This window comes from Oncorhynchus kisutch, linkage group LG12, assembly GCF_002021735.2.
Source record: "Oncorhynchus kisutch isolate 150728-3 linkage group LG12, Okis_V2, whole genome shotgun sequence".
Classification (NCBI taxonomy): domain Eukaryota; kingdom Metazoa; phylum Chordata; class Actinopteri; order Salmoniformes; family Salmonidae; genus Oncorhynchus; species Oncorhynchus kisutch.
In genome coordinates, this window is record NC_034185.2 from 39,069,817 (window position 1) to 39,086,373 (window position 16,557).

At 43.0% G+C, this 16,557-nt stretch overlaps 1 protein-coding gene across 3 annotated transcripts in view; it reads right to left on the reverse strand.

Moving 5' to 3' along the window:
* LOC109900981 (ATPase family AAA domain-containing protein 2B) overlaps positions 1-16,557 on the reverse strand; it is a 123,362-nt gene that overhangs the window by 54,102 nt on the left and 52,703 nt on the right. For all 3 annotated transcript variants that reach the window (XM_020496928.2, XM_020496927.2, XM_031837521.1), the window contains exons 23-24: positions 14,370-14,492; positions 10,702-10,818 (exon numbers count right to left, since the gene is read on the reverse strand). In XM_020496928.2, coding sequence (XP_020352517.1) covers positions 10,702-10,818; positions 14,370-14,492 — 240 coding nt within the window. The remainder of the gene's footprint in view (positions 1-10,701; positions 10,819-14,369; positions 14,493-16,557) is intronic.

The following is a 16,557-nucleotide window of genomic DNA, read 5'->3' on the forward strand; positions in this document are numbered from 1 at the left end:
CAGACGACGTGAGGGCTTTATATCTGTGGCAAACATTTAGAAAGATGCATAACCCCTCTTAATTAACATTACAGCATCGTTGCATTAGGTAGGCCAATTTTCAGATTTTTCTTTTTTTTTTCTCTTTGATGATCATGATTGAGACCCATTACTGGTAGTTCTGTGGTAAGTGCACAGTGATTTTCATTTTGGTTAGGGATTTTTTTTTGTAACATAACGATTCAATTTCATTGAAACTTTTTGAAGTTCAAACGTTCACACTGCTAGTGTGTCTGTGGTTAGGAAAATGAATACGCTTTGAGGAACGCAGAGACATTAGCTAGTTAATTATTCAGACTGGGGAAGCCAGAGAGAAATAGATGGGAGGACAAACATTCCAGACAGCCACATTAATAACAAAATCAGACTTCAATTCTCATTCTTACTCAATGGTAACTCCTATGACAATAACAATGCAGCATGTGTGCAGCGGTTTAGTTTTTTAGACAGAAGACAGAAGAATTATAACAAATCAGGCATGACTGATCAGATGATGGAGATATGATGAGGATCGGATTCAAGTCACTTTTAGAGACCGGCAGTGTTTAGCTGCTTCCATAAGCCTGCTTTAATGGATCAAAGGCCTGACGACTTACCAGATGATGATAACGGGGTGACATACCACTTGGGATCATCTATTAGCAAATTGGTGGGCAAAGCCGAAACCGAGGGAAACTTCTGCATCTAGAGACTCCCAAAATGTTTGGGTTAAAATACACTATATATACACAAAAGTATGTGGACAGCCCTTCAAATAAGTGGATTTGGTTATTTCAGCCACACCCATATAAAATCAAGCACACAGCAATCTCCATAGACAAACATTGGCAGTAGAATGGCCTTACTGAAGAGCTCAGTGACTTTCAACGTGGCACCATCATAGGATGCCACCTTCCCAAAATCAAATTTCTGCCCTGCTAGAGCTGCCCCGGTCAACTGTGAGTGGTGTTATTGTAAAGTGGAAACGTCTAGGTGTAACAATGGCTCAGCCACGAAGTGGTAGGCACTTGCAACACTCACTACAGAGTTCCAAACTGCCTCTGGAAGCAACGTCAGCACAATAACCGTTCGTCGGGAGCTTCACGGAACGGGTTTCCATGGCCGAGCAGAAGAGTGGAGGCTGTTATAACAGCAAAACGAGGGGGACCAACTCCATATTAATACCCATGATTTTGGTATGAGATACTGGACAAGCAGGTGTCCACATACATTTGTACAAATAAATACATTTTCCAACTGGTCTCACACGATGTCTAAGCAACCATCCTGATCAATCAGCAGATATGAGAGCAACACCAGCACAGGGGATTAACGATATTAGCCTTCTTAGTACCGGTGGCCAATCTTCTGAGGTGTGCAGGAATTGGGTAACTGGCTAGGTCCCTAAGAACATCTATGACGGTTCTTGAACATAAGTGAAAGTCTATGATGAATGTCCCTTGTGCCAGACATAACTGACTGCATTACAGGAAAACAATGAAAGTAAATGCCCAGAGCTGTGTGTGTATGCGTTTGTTTATGCACAATTAGAATGGCAGTGAAGAGACATACTTATTGAAAACCTACCGCGAGTCTGCTGTCGACCGTGACAGCCCTGGAATGCAATTTGGGGGTGGTTGAGATTTCCCTAAACCCACAAACGCTACCCAAACAATAAATATGCCATTCAACCTGCCTGGCCATACAGCCGCTTTGATTGATCAGATAGATTATCAGATTTTTTTTTTTTTAAGTAGTGGAGAGTCTAAATGCTCTAAATTGTTTCAATTCAGTCTGTCAAGAGTCAAAGATACACAAAGAAAAATGAATAACGCCTAGACGTCTAGAGCCATCGTACTCTGCATTGCTTGATTAGTAGAAATGAAAACCAACTCCAATGCACAGTGTTATGCTTACTACAGCAACAAGCATACGTCTCACCTTAGTTGGTATCATAGCACACTTATTCAGTTTTCCGTAACATTCAGCACATTCAAAACCGAAGTGGGAATCAAACCCACAACTCAAAGACCCTCTGGATAGGAGCATCTGTTAAATGACTCAAATGGCATGTAGATGGCCTGTCGTGTAGATTGCTCCATTCAAACCCCCACTTCCCCTGGCAACAACACTGTAGTCGGACTCATTGGACATGCAAGCAGGCGTCAACCAGAGATGCTCAATCAACAAAACTCTTCCAGGTCTGTTTGACATAAAGGGTATTCAGTCAGTTACTATGATATCCATCTGCAACTATCTGCATGGCATGTCAATAACACCGGCAATATTAAACTCTGGAGGACAACGACCAACTTTGGCAGAGTGGAAGTGTACACTTAACACATGTCCGGAAGACAAACGACTAGGGCTGCGTGAGCGGAATTAAAACACACACACAGCGAGCGCGCGAGAGAGAGAGACTCGTCCTCAGAGAGATCTATTCACACTTGTCAGAGCTCATCTGCACCCTAAAACAAAGGGAAGAGAAAAGGCATCAGAGTAGATTTTACATTAATTTCCCGCTTGGTGCCACAATGTTCCAGCAGGCATCTGTGCACACAAAATGGCAGCTTATGCTGAGAGCTCATCGCTGGATGGCTTGGGGGGGGATTTCATTAGCTTGCACCACAGGGTGTGTATGTTTGTGTGGCCAACGGGTAACACAGCTGTGACTAAACCTCTAGGTCCAGATCTAATAACATGAAGACTCTTAACAGCTTCCGATGAGGCCAAATGCTTCTTGAGACTTCCATTTTCTAATAATATAAAATAAGAGTGATATTAGGTACTGGGGGAAAGTCGGATGAAACCTTCATGTGGAAAAACTGGAACAGGAGTGTCAGCCCCCTAGACTTGATGTCCACACCCGCGCATAAATGTAATTAGCATAATACAAAAATCACCATCAAAGTCTGTCTGTTTATTAAGGGAGAAACCTCTGGGTTTTGCATGGGCTGCATCTCAATCCAACGCACCCTCCGATGTCGGCCTTTCGTCTCTGCAGTGGAAGGTGGCAGAGCTACAGCTGTTTGTCAAACCCAGAGACATCCCGAAAATCGGTCTTCTCAGAAAAACGCTTGGGCTAGAAATTGTTTACTGTACGACACCCACAAGCCTCACAGGACTCGTCCCAAGTCCCAAATCCAAACAGATCTCACAAAAACGTATGTAGCATCCGAATGGTTTGAGGTAGAAACGAATGACCCCACCATCAATAGCTGAGACTCCCATGAACATGACCACATTCTGTTTCTATAGCATTAAGGCCAAATTCAATGTTTCATCAAATATTATTTTATAGCTACAGGGGTCCTAAAATTCTAAATCTGTTTTCTCAGTTTTGATTTTATTCCAGGTTTGTGTTTTTCCCCCCATGTTTTTCAGGTTCTCACACTCACAACCATGCTTAAACCACATCAGTATGCTAGACCACTGAGGTCTGGGAAAAAATTTAACACATTTTGATTTTTGGGAGTAGTTAGAATAATTAAGCTGTGCACCAGGAAGAGACCGTTGTTTGGTTAGCAATGTTTGTTACGCAAATGTGACTCCAGAGTATGCCAAACAAAATGGCCACTGGATTGATGAAAATAATCCTAATATTCTGCCAAGTAGGGTTAGGCTACTTTGTACTTAACATTTAATTGAGAAGGCTTTTGGGAAAGCCTTTCCATCTCTCCATGAAGACGGTTATCATAAGCATCATTGCTAATCAGTGCATCATTGCACACACAGACAGGGGCATTCCTGTGCCGTTTCAGAAAGTCGTAGGAAAATACAACTCGCTGATGCATTTTGGGAATGTGCTGCTTCGCTTCTACTACTTGCAACCGTCCGTGGATTGTTCTTTTCGCGGCCGGTATGTTCGCAATCTGAAAAGGGTGAGAGAGACTAGGAGTGGGGCTGTTGCCAGTGTGTGTGTAAGTGTGTGTGTACGGCCGATTGTCTGACAACTGGATTGGCTTCATGTTTACGCGAAACATCGTCATCACACAAATTCCAGATACGGAATGTACTCGTCATGCAGCCGACTCCTTTTGTACAGTGTGTGTGTTTGTGATCTTATGTTTATGCAACCCTAGAAGGAACATGTGAATTCAGCTCTTTTCTCAATGTGAGAAATTGTGAGTGGGAAATATCCTGTGCTGTTATCTTAATGATTAGCAGGGCTAGTTCAAAGATCTGAAAACAGACTGTGGTGTGTGGTAAATCAGATTTATGTTTATGAAATCAGTTCTCAAGTGAACAGTTTAACTCAAAGGTGCCCATGGAGATGTTAAGATTGCTTGCAATGTATTTGCCATCTGCTTGTAATTGCAAGATGGGGGATGGTGTTTTGGACAGCCCCGAGATGGCACTGAGCCCAGAGGGCCCGTCTACAGGTGGTTCATCTCCCTTGCCTGGTTCATCACCTTCCCGGACCCTCTTCCCAACACCCATGCACCATCCAGGAGCATCCTCACTCTCTGTCCTGAAACTCCGCCCTCCGCCCTATCTCCCCAACCCTGCTACAGTGGCAGGAAGAGGAAAACAGCAAGGATCGTTTGGGGCATTGACATTTTGCAGCGGCTGGATGAGTTAAAGAAACGGCAGCATCCAGCCTTCTACGACGTCATGGTACCATGGATGATGTCTATTCCTCCTGATCAATATCTTCCGTTTGTAAGGGACATGACTGTCTTTCACAGGAACATTGATCAGCATGTCTCCGCTCAGTCCACTCAAGTGAGACAGAGCCCTCTGTCTCACGCCAAAATTGAGTGTTGTGCGATGAACACATTTGTACTGATGTTGGATAAACATGCTCTTTAACGCCCCCCCATAATTTCACACATTAGGGAGGATGGTAAGATACTGTTTATTGGCTTATTTTGTCATTCACATGTTAAGGAGGTGGGTAATTTACTGGTGTTTACTTTGTTTTTTTAAGTCCCATTTCCCCTTTCATCACACTTGAGAGCAGTCTTTTTAATGCATGTTTTGTTTTACATTGCAGTATTGTTTTTAATATTGTGTTTTACATTGCAGTATTGTTTTTAATATTGCAGTATTGTTTGTAATAGTGTTTTACATTGCAGTATTGTTTTTAATATTGCAGTATTGTTTTACATTGCAGTATTTTTTTAAATATTGCAGTATTGTTTGTAATATTGTGTTTTACATTGCAGTATTGTTTTTATATATTGTGTTTTCCATTGCAGTATTTTTTTTAATATTGTGTTTTACATTGTAGTATTGTTTTTAATATTGCAGTATTGTTTTAAGTGTTATCCATTGCAGTATTTTTTTTATATATTGTGTTTTCCATTGCAGTATTGTTTTTAATATTGTGTTTTCCATTGCAGTATTTTTTTTAAATATGGTGTTTTACATTGCAGTATTGTTTTTATATATTGTGTTTTACATTGCAGTATTGTTTTTATATATTGTGTTTTACATTGCAGTATTGTTTTTATAGTGTGTTTTACATTGCACTATTTTTCCCTCGTGATCGTAAACAAATATCTGGATATTTGTACTTTTAGCAGAAAATATTACTGTGTACAAGTTTACTCCGTAATGTCTTGGGGTCTGTCCTTATTGTCTGCAGCTGGACAGTCATTCTCACCCATGTACTATACAGCAGGGAGGCCTCATTTGAAAGGCCATTACACATAACAAGGTTATACAAGGTCATGTAGATTATGTAAAACAAAGACCCCAAGGATTGAAGTGATTCATTATGGTAGTCTTTGGGACAATCGGAAGTATTGAAAATGTCTTTCCTTGTTAATTAATGCTTCGTATAGGTTGTTGTACAAGAGACAGGTACTTCTCCATTGTCCCCTCTTGTAGTGTTCAAGGGTCATTTTTTCTTCTCCTGAGTAGTAAGAGCCATTCAAATTCTAGCAGTTCAACCTGTAGCAATTGCAATTCATAGAGACATGTTTATTTCCTCGGCTAGTTAAATCCTTAAAAAAGGTAGAGTTGAAAAGCACATAACACCGGATCCAGAAGTTCAAATGCCATTGCTAGCTACAGTCAAAGAGTGCCTCGGATTCTCTCGCTTGGTTAGCTACTCTGGCCTCCCAAGCCCCCTAGTGGATACACAAGGCGGACTTCCTCTCTGGGTGAAACGCAGTGACGATGTGGACAAGTGTGCACTGCCCCCCGCACACCCAAAGACTCCGCTCTTTCACATGCATGCACGTCAATCAACGGCGAAGCTTGTAGCCCTTCCTTACTCTTCCCAAAGTAATTTAAACTAAAACTATTCGATATACCTAGTCTAACAGTTATGTAAAAAATATAAAAAAATGTCAAAAGCACAGACATCAGAAAGTATAAAGCGTTGACTATTTCTTACTTCAAACTCATTTCACAGCTACGGTCTGCTACCATAAGGAGCATCCATATTGCTGTACTAACAAGCACTGAAAGTTTCAGTTTGAAAAAGTTGCGGTCATTTAATTATCTTTGCTATGCTAATAGTGTCTTGTCTGATACCTGGTGGTTCTGTAGAGCTGGAAACGTCCTCTCTGCTCTATGAAACATTCTAGTTGGCGTGTTCCACTGACTGAGGGGGAAACTGTGAATGTGAAAGGGCCTGATCATTACCTACTAGTCTTGGACTGTTCCTTTATTCAACAGAAGAATGTACTCTAATTTGCAACAGTACGTTACCCAATCAAAGCTTACGCTCTTCTGGAGGAGTCAAAAACAGTTAGGACGGACCTCAAATGAATTGTTAGATTGTTCCCATCATATGACTTTACCTGTATCCTAATACGTTTAGTTTCCTTAGAAACTAAAAGACTCATTGTGTGCTCCTTAACATGAGTCCATGCGGTATCTGTGTTGCCCATGAGGGGATGTGGGTCAGCTGGTTTTGTTTCTTAGGTAGCAGCATGCCTGGATGAGCATACACACTACCTCAGTGTCCACACGCACATGGGCCTACGGCTCTCCAGTGAGCTCGCTTAGTTTTCTGTTGCATGCATACTGAACACAAACTTGAGCGCTAAACAATGGAAGTCTTTACTTGGCCAGGTCAATGCTTGTACAGACAGTGACACTATACGGGCTTGAAAAGGACACATCCTTGGCATTCAACAGAAAGGAAGGAGGGAGATAGTTTTGTTCTCAGTGTGTATTGAAGAATCTCTGAATACAGACAATAGAAACACCATGTCTGTACATGCATCTACTTCCCCTGTTGTTCCATAGCACATATCCAGGTCATCGTCTATTCAACCACCCATGTCGTCAAGAAGTGTTTACTTATTAAAAATAAATGTCTCTTTTCATCAAGAACTTCTGATGAATTGGCAGGCAGGGGAGAGTGAGAGAAAGGAGATAAAAGGACAGAGAGAAAAGGTTGGTCGTTTCCAATGAGGTGTGAGTGGAGTGAGGCAGAATGTGATTCAGCCTCCAGTGGGCTGTTGCTTTGGGCTCCATATTGACTAACCTGTAGTACAAACATTTTTACATTTAGAGTCATTTAGCAGATGCTCTTAAACAGAGTGACTTACAGTAAGTAGTGAGTGAGTGCTTACTTTTTCCATACTGGTCTCCCAAGGAAAAAAATGCATTCGCTCGAACAACTCTATACAGGCCTTATTGCACGCCATTACACAACCTACAGCTTTAAATGAATTGTGAAAACTGCTCTTCTCTGTCCTGGCACCCCACATGGTGGAATCAGCTTCCCCCTGAAGCTAGGACAGGCAGTCCCAGAGTGCCCATTTTGCAAAAAAATCTGAAACCCAACTTATGATCATTATGCATTTATTTTAAACACTTAACCAGCACTTGCACTTGACCCTCCCCACCTCTGACTACTAACAACTATGTCATTGAGGAAAAACTTTCTATGCCTGTGAAATGTGGTCGTCCCACCTAGTCATCTTAAGACGAATGTAATAACTGTATGTCACTAAATGACTCAAAATGTCAAATGTTATTGTGACATCATCGTTATATCATGCCGGTAGAGTGTTCTCCTTTACTCATGTTGGGAGTTCTTGGAATATTACTCAAAGAAAAAAAACTGCTGATGGGCCCTCCTTTCCAATCATGGTTAACATTGACAGTCAACATAAAAAGCTGAATGTCGGGGGGGGGGGGGGGGGGGGAAGAGACGACAACTTACAAAGCTCTCTAAATATAAGCCTAGAGCTAATGCAAGACATTTTACAAGAACTACTATAATGGCATACAGAGCAGCAGAGCTACAGCTATTTGAGTTAACATGAACATGCAGGATTTACAAGGTTCCTACACAAATAGCCAAGTATTCCCAAGTTAAAGACAGTCAGCTCACGTGGTTTCTAGAAACTTGAGGCGTATGAATGGGAACACAGGAGAGTGAATTATGGATGAGGGGATGGTACAGTGGTTGAACTCTCCTCCATATCTTCCTGGCAGTGCCCTCACTATAAACCCAGGAGGGCCCTGGGCTGGCAAAGCCTAAACCGCCAGGTTATGGGGCTCAAATAACTCCATACTCCCCATATAGCCTAGTACAATATTTGGCCCAAACTAAACAGGTAGCCTTAATGGCTCTGAACTGGAGCTCGATCCCAGATTCCTCAATTTCGACCACATGGGGCTACCACACAGTGCTATGGGAAATAGAGCTAACTGAAAGGCCCTGGGTAGAAGTTTACCCAAATTCACTCTGGTTTACCCTCACCCAATCGTAACCTTTGCTGATGGTGTTTTGCCCCTAGACACTGATTCAAGGCCAGTTATGTTTTTCAGCCTAGAGACAACTTCATCAGCGGCAGTATCTCTTCCCAAAAGGGGGGGGGGGGGGGGGGGGGGGGGGTGCAAGATTCTGTCATATCTATCTCAACACCTAATTGATTCCCCCTGATCAATTAATTGGACATGTCCCCAAAGTGCTCCAGGTGAAAATTGGTTGCCGATGATGAAATAATGAATTACCCGAGCTAATTAATTAAGTTCTGGAGCGTGGTGATAAGTTGTGGGACACAGTGAATTAGTGACTGACATGTGCAACACTTTGCTTTGGCTCCTGAGATAAAAAAAAAAGGGGGGGGAGACGCAATTTGCCAATTTAACCTCCTTGGATTGGTCAGACAGGGTAAACAGGAGAGGAACATAATATACTTGACCACTTCTACATGAAATTCATAATCACAACCACTTAAAACCCCTTGGGTTACTAATAGCAAATGAGGATTGACTGAGGTCAGATGTGGTTGTAGCTGATTGTGTTGAATACACCCACAGAATAAAAAGAGAGCTTGAAGTATTTAGATTAAAAAAGGAAGAAAATAACATCTCCTTGACTACTACATGCAATTACTCAATCACTTGAAAAGCCTTGCATTATTGGAAACAAACGTGATGAAACAATTTCACAGGTTTGACAGAGGTCAAAGATCGACCCGCTGTAACTGAAGCTGGTTGTGTTTATACTATGTACTGTACTTACATTTTATACTCTTAGGACTATAAGTCACACGCAAAGGAAAAAAATTGACTTCAACACATCAATCCAAACCCACACTGTAAACCCTGAATTGTGTTAAGGCGAAAGTGCTGTAAAATAAATCCAGCATTGCATCTCGCCTTCTACATAATTAACAGCAAGCTAGAATCTAACATACAAAATATTCAAAGTAAGAAAGACTCTAGTCAAGGCCTACTTCTCCCTGGGCCAAAACTCCGGTTAACACACACAGCGGGAGGCCAATTACTGGTCTCCAGAGAGACAAGCGCCAATCTGTGGCAGAACAGAGTATGCAGTAAGATCTAGTCCAGTAGTGCCAAAACTAATTGTGTGGTGGCTTTATTTGTTATTTACGTTATTAGGGGTTATTATGAACCAACATATTCTGAAACCATACGTTTAGTCTTACAAGTCGGCCTAAACTGTGAGGGGACACCAGGTAACGAAGCTGAACTAGGATTCAAATACAGCAGAAGATTTAAATCACAGAGGTGTAAACATCTTCATTCATTCAGACAGAAACTCAGTGGTACAGGCAACAAACAACCTCCTGTAATCTCCAATAACACCAACACTCCCTCCTGGTTGTCAGTGGTACAGGCAGGTAATGATCTGGTCTGTTTGCCCCCCGCCCTCCCCACTCGCACCAGGCGGTGGGGGCAGGTAATGATCTGGTCTGTTTGCCCCCCTGCCCTCCTCACTCGCCGTGTGCACCAGGCGGTGGGGGCAGGTAATGATCTGGTCTGTCTGCCCCCCTGCCCTCCCCACTTGCCGTGTGCACCAGGCGGTGGGGGCAGGCAATTGCTATGTGGCGTGGTCACGCTCCGCACAGCGCTGGGACGACGTAGACACAAGAGAGAAGACTAGAGTCTCTAACGTAGCTGCCCACTGCGCATGTGTTGAGCTAACACGGTGAGGCTGCTGATTTGTGGGAAGGTGGTTCTGTAATCAGCTGAATGACCTCGTTCTAAATGATCTGAACACCAACTACACCTTACACACACAGACAGAACTGAGTCACACGTCTCACGTGAATCAACCGTGGTGCGAGTCAACCGTGGCGGGAGTCAACCGTGGCGGGAGTCAACCGTGGCGGGAGTCAACCGTGGCGGGAGTCAACTGTGGTGGGAGTCAACCGTGGTGGGAGTGTTAGTTGAGCATGTGTGTGAGTGCCTGCCAGTGTGTGTGTTAAATGAGTATGCTTGTGTTTGTGTGGTACTCACTGCTGCTGCTGCAGTGGTGCTTGTCGACGCTGCTCCCAGCATTCTCCTCTCCGGCCGGCTTCCTGGTGGTTACCACGGCAGCCAGGGAGACAGGAGGCACATCCAGAATCTGGAGGTCTGCAGACAACATACAGGGTCAATAAAAAAATATGTTTTTTATTGTCACATACACCAGAAAGGTGCAGTGAAATGTGTTGTTTTACAAGGTCAGCCCGTAGCACACACACACACACACACCTTCCCGACTCCAGGGCAGAACCATATCAGCCAAGATTAGGTTTTGCTGACGCAACCCAACACCAGGCAATCGAACAAGTACGAATGGATACCTTTAGCATCTCTACTGGCACATTAAATATTCACTGCTGTATTCCCTTTCAGCTAGTTGACTTCTGCTCCTAAAATATTAATTTGCGGCGGCTTTGTGTGTGCGTGCGCATCGCCGTGAAACGGAGGAAATCAGCAGTGATGTGTGTGACCCTAGAAAACCCCCTAGTCTTTGATGAGACTGTGTTTCTAAGACAGGAGACTAGGCCTTAGCAGTTTCAATAATACGGTTGTAAAAAAGCTCTGTGCTCAGAGTGCATCAGCCTGCACACAACCCATCCTCTCTTTTCCCTCCATCCCCATTTCCTCATTCCACCTCCATCACATGAGTGGCTTACCTCAGTTATACTCACATGCGTGTTTCTGCTCTGCATGCAAGTTTGTGCAGGATTATTCATTGATGAATATGTGGTGTGTGTAGATTTGCACATGATCCTGTATGTGTATGTTTGCATGTGTGTGGGTGATTCTGTGTATAGAATCAAGCTGAATGTATGTAGGAGTATAAGTATGAACATATTGTACTACCAATACTATATCTACATTATCCTTGTGCGTGTACACTAACAAGTGTGTTTGTGCATGATCGTCTTTCTCTGTGACTATACAAGCTTACATACAGTTGAAGTCGGAAGTTTACATACACTTAGGTTGGAGTCATTAAAACTCGTTTTTCAACCACTCCACAAATTTCTTGTTCACAAACAATAGTTCTGGCAAGTCGGTTAGGACATCCGACTTTGTGCATGACACAAGTCATTTTTCCAACAATTGTTTACAGACAGATTATTTCAATGTATCACAATTCCAATGGGTCAGAAGTTTACATACACCAAGTTGACTGCCTTTAAACAGCTTGGAAAATTCCAGAAAATAATGTCATGGCTTTAGAAGCTTCTGATAGGCTAATTGACATCATTTGAGTCGATTGGAGGTGTACCTGTGGATGTGTTTCAAGGCCTACCTTCAAACTCAGTGCCTCTTTGCTTGACATCATGAGAAAATCAGCCAAGACATCAGACCAAAAAATTGTACACCCTCCACAAGTCTGGATCATCCTTGGGAGCAATTTCCAAACGCCTGAAGGTACCATGCTCATCTGTACAAACAATAGTATGCAAGTATAAACACCATGGGACGACATACCGCTCAGGAAGGAAAAGCGTTCTGTCTCCCAGAGATGAATGTACTTCGGTGCAAAAAGTGCAAATCAATCCCAGAACCGCAGCAAAGGACCTTGTGAAGATGCTGGAGGAAACAGGTACAAAAGTATCTATATCCACAGTAAAACGAGTCCTATATCGACATAACCTGAATGGCCGCTCAGCAAGGAAGAAGCCACTGCTCCAAAACCGCAATAAAAAAAAGCCAGACTACGGTTTGCAACTGCACATGGGGTCAAAGATGGTACTTTTTGGAGAAATGGCCTCTGGTTTCATGAAACAAAAATAGAACTGTTAGGCCATAATGACCATCTTTATGTTTGGAGGAGAAGGGGGAGGCTTGCAAGCCGAAGGACACCATCCAAACCGTGAAGCACGGGGGGTGGCAGCATCATGTTGTGGGGGTGCATTGCTGCAGGTGGGACTGGTGCACTTCACAAAATAGATGGCTTCATGAGGGAGGGAAAAGTAGGTGGATATATTGAAGCAACATCTCAAGACATCAGTCAGGAAGTTAAAGCTTGGTCGCAAATGGGACTTCCAAATGGGCAATGACCCAAAGCATACCTCCAAAGTTGTGGCAAAATGGCTTAAGGACAACAAAGTCAAGGTATTGGAGTGGCCTTCACAAAGCCCTAACCTCAATCCTATAGAAAATGTGTGGGCAGAACTGAAAAAGCGTGTGCGAGCAAGGAGGCCTACAAACCTGACTCGATTACACCAGCTCTGTCAGGAGGAATGGGCCAAAATTCACCCAACTTATTGTGGGAAGCTTGTGGAAGGGTACCTGAAACATTTGACCCAAGTTAAACGATTTAAAGGCAATGCTACCAAATACTAATTGAGTGCATGTAAACTTCTGACCCACTGGGAATGTGATGAAAGAAATAAAAGCTGAAATAAATTCTTCAAATTATTAAAATAAAGTGGTGCTCCTAACTCGGAGCTCGGCAAATTTATGCACTTATCAACCCGAACATCCCTGGTCATCCCTACTGCCTCTGATCTGGCAGACTCGCTAAACACACACACTTTGTATGTAAATGTCTGAGTGTTGAAGTGTCCCTGGCTTTCCTTAAATAAATAAAAACAAGAAAATGGTGCGATCTGGTTTGTTTAACATCAGGAATTTGAAATGTGTACTTTTGATACTCAAGTATATTTTTAACCAAATACTTTAACTCAAGTAGAATTTCACTGGGTGACTTACCTTTTAATATCACAACAGAGTTACACATGGAGTAAAACAAACATACAGTCAATAATACAGTAGAAAAATAAGTCTATATACACGATGTGAGTAAATGAGGTGAGATAAGGGAGGTAAAGGCACAAAAAAAAGGCCACGGTGGCCAAGTAAAACACTGGAATGGTAGATTTGCAGTGGAAAAATGTGCAAAGTAGAAATAAAAATTATGGGGTGCAAAGGAGCAAAATTTAAACAAATAAAAATACAGTAGGGGAAGAGGTTGTTGTTTGGGCTAAATTATAGATGGGCTATGTACAGGTGCAGTAATCTTTGAGCTGCTCTGACAGCTGGTGCTTAAAGCTAGTGAGGGAGACATGTTTCCAGTTTCAGAGATTTTTGTAGTTCGTTCCAGTCATTGGCAGCAGAGATCTAGAAGGAGAGGCGGCCAAGGGAAGAATTGGTTTTGGGGGTGACCAGAGAGATATACCTGCTGGAGCGCGTGCTACAGGTGGGTGCTGCTATGGTGACCAGAGAGCTGAGATAAGGGGGGACTTTACCTAGCAGGCTCTTGTAGATGACCTGGAGCCAGTGGGTTTGGCGAAGAGTATGAAGCAAGGGCCAGCCAACGAGAGCATACAGGTCGCAATGATGGGTAGTATATGGGGCTTTGGTGACAAAACGATTGGCACTGTGATAGACTGCATCCAATTTATTGAGTAGGGTATTGGAGGCTATTTTGTAAATGACATCGCCAAAGTCGAGGATTGGTAGGATGGTCAGTTTTACAAGGGTATGTTTGGCAACATGTGTGAAGGATGCTTTGTTGCAAAATAGGAAGCCAAATACTACTTAAAATGACTCAAGTAAAAGTATCTTTAACTTTATTCAAGTATGACAGTTGGGTACTTTTTCCACTACTGGGCCTTAAGCTAAAGCAACACTCTGGCAATCCTACATGCAAGGAACGTGTGTGTGTTTGTGTTCCTCACCCCTCTTCCTGCGTGACTCCTTGATTTCCTCACACATGCGGTTGAACTCTGGGTCGAGCTCCGAGGCCAGCATGGCGTGCGCCGTGTCCTTCAGACTGCACGCTCTGTGGCGGATGATCTTATCTGGAGGGAGAGAACACACTGTCACTAATACACGCACATGCACTCAATTCTGTATTGGCATTGTAGATACATTACACATACAGATTCAATTACTTCGGCCTGAAGAATCACATGACAGATATTAATTCGGGCCTATGAGGTTGATGCCCTGCCATCGTTCTGTCCCTGCCTCTGCCCTTCACAAGCACACCCTCTGCTGGCCACAACACAAACTACTGGATGTGTCCCTGCCTGGCGTCCAACACAGGGAGCAAGGGATTATTGTTCTCTTACTGTTTGGATGCAGACAAAATAGCTGCCTTTGGTGGTGAATGTAAGGCGACAAACCTCAGGCATCCAGTCAATCTCTCCTCCCTTCTCACTGAGACACACATATTGCATATCTAACACACACACACACACACACACACACTTCCCTCTAACAAAAAAATATTTAACCTAAAAGCTGGTTGTCAGTGAGTTGAGTGTTTGTACGAGCACGCATGCATGTGTGTAAACAGACATCCTCCTCTCATTATGCCACACAACCAACAGGTTCAGAAAGAGGGCCAGAGAGGTCGCCATCTGACAGCTTCTAACCACTAATTGGAAGACCGTGTGTGCGCGTGTGTGTGTGCTACAGTCCTGTACTGTCTGTCAGAGTATGGGGCGACAGGGTGCAGGGCAGTGTTGAGTGGAGGTCTGTACCCTTATCGAACCCCGTGTCACCTCTGTCGAGAGCTGACAAGGACATTCTGCCACCTACTCTCGGTGTTGTGTAAACAGTGTTTGCTGCGAGTTTGAAAATGTTTGGGTGTTTTCCTCTAGAGCGGTGGAGCTCGTTTGTTTGTGAATGCGGGGTTTACTCTGTGTTGAGCAGACAGATTTAGTTTCCTAACTTAATGAAGTTAGAAGAAACAGGGGAACAAGACCTTCCTTCAAGACAGCAGAGTACAGCCTCTGCTTTCACTGCAAACAGGATGAGGAGGAGGAGAAATGGAAGAGAGGAGTGGAGGAAAGGAGGAAGAGAAGAAAAAGAAAGAATAGGAAGAGGGGGAGAAGAGGACTATTTGGAAGACAAAGGAAGAGGACAGAACACAAGCTGTATTTCTCAGTGTCTCAGAGCTCACAATGGGGAGGGGCCTTTAGTGCATAATTTGTGGCCACTGCATTCAAACAAAGGACCTGGCCTTCCGCCTGCCTGCAAAATCACAGATATGATTTATTCATCCGTGTGTGAGCTCATGTGTATAAAGCTGCATTTAAATCAGATTGTATTTGTCACATGCTTTATAAACAGGTGTAGACTAACAGTGAGATGCTTACTTACAGGCCCTTCCCAACAATGCAGAGAACTAAAATAAATAATAGAAAACGATATATATTTTTTTCAAATAATAAATACACGAGTAACAATAACTTGGCTATATACATGGGGTACCGGTACAGAGTCGATGTGCAGGGGTACGAGTTAATAGATGGGAATAAAGTGAAGAATAATAAACAGTAACAGCAGGGCATATGATGAGACTAGTAGGGGGGGGGGGGGGGGGGGAATAGTCCAGGTAGCTATTTGGTTAACCATTTAACTGAGCAACAAGCAGTGAGAAAGAAACCTAATTTAGTTTAGTTGGCCCACAGATGTACAGTATCCCAGGGAGATGGAGACAAAGAGGCTCACCTGAGAAATACAACGTCCAGTTTAATTGAATGCTGTCGGGTCGCTGGGCTTCCATTTATTTGGCTTTCAATTAATACGATGGGAACTTAGCTTTCTTACCGTTCTTCCCACTATATTCATTCAAATTGCTTATGGATTATTCATAAGCCTAAATCCATTCCTACAACCTTCACTTTCATGTAAACACCAACACAGCCTGCGTATTTAAATAATGCATGTTATTCTAATCGATTAGATAACACCTTCTCGCAAGTGACAACCCCTGCTATATTCAACTGTGTGGGAGTGTGGGTTTCAGTGTTTCAGAACAAGCTCTATTATGGTATTCCTACGGTACATTCCAATGCCTTGATAGAAATGACTTTACAATTAAAATGACAGAAAATGTTTAAATTTGGTGTGTTG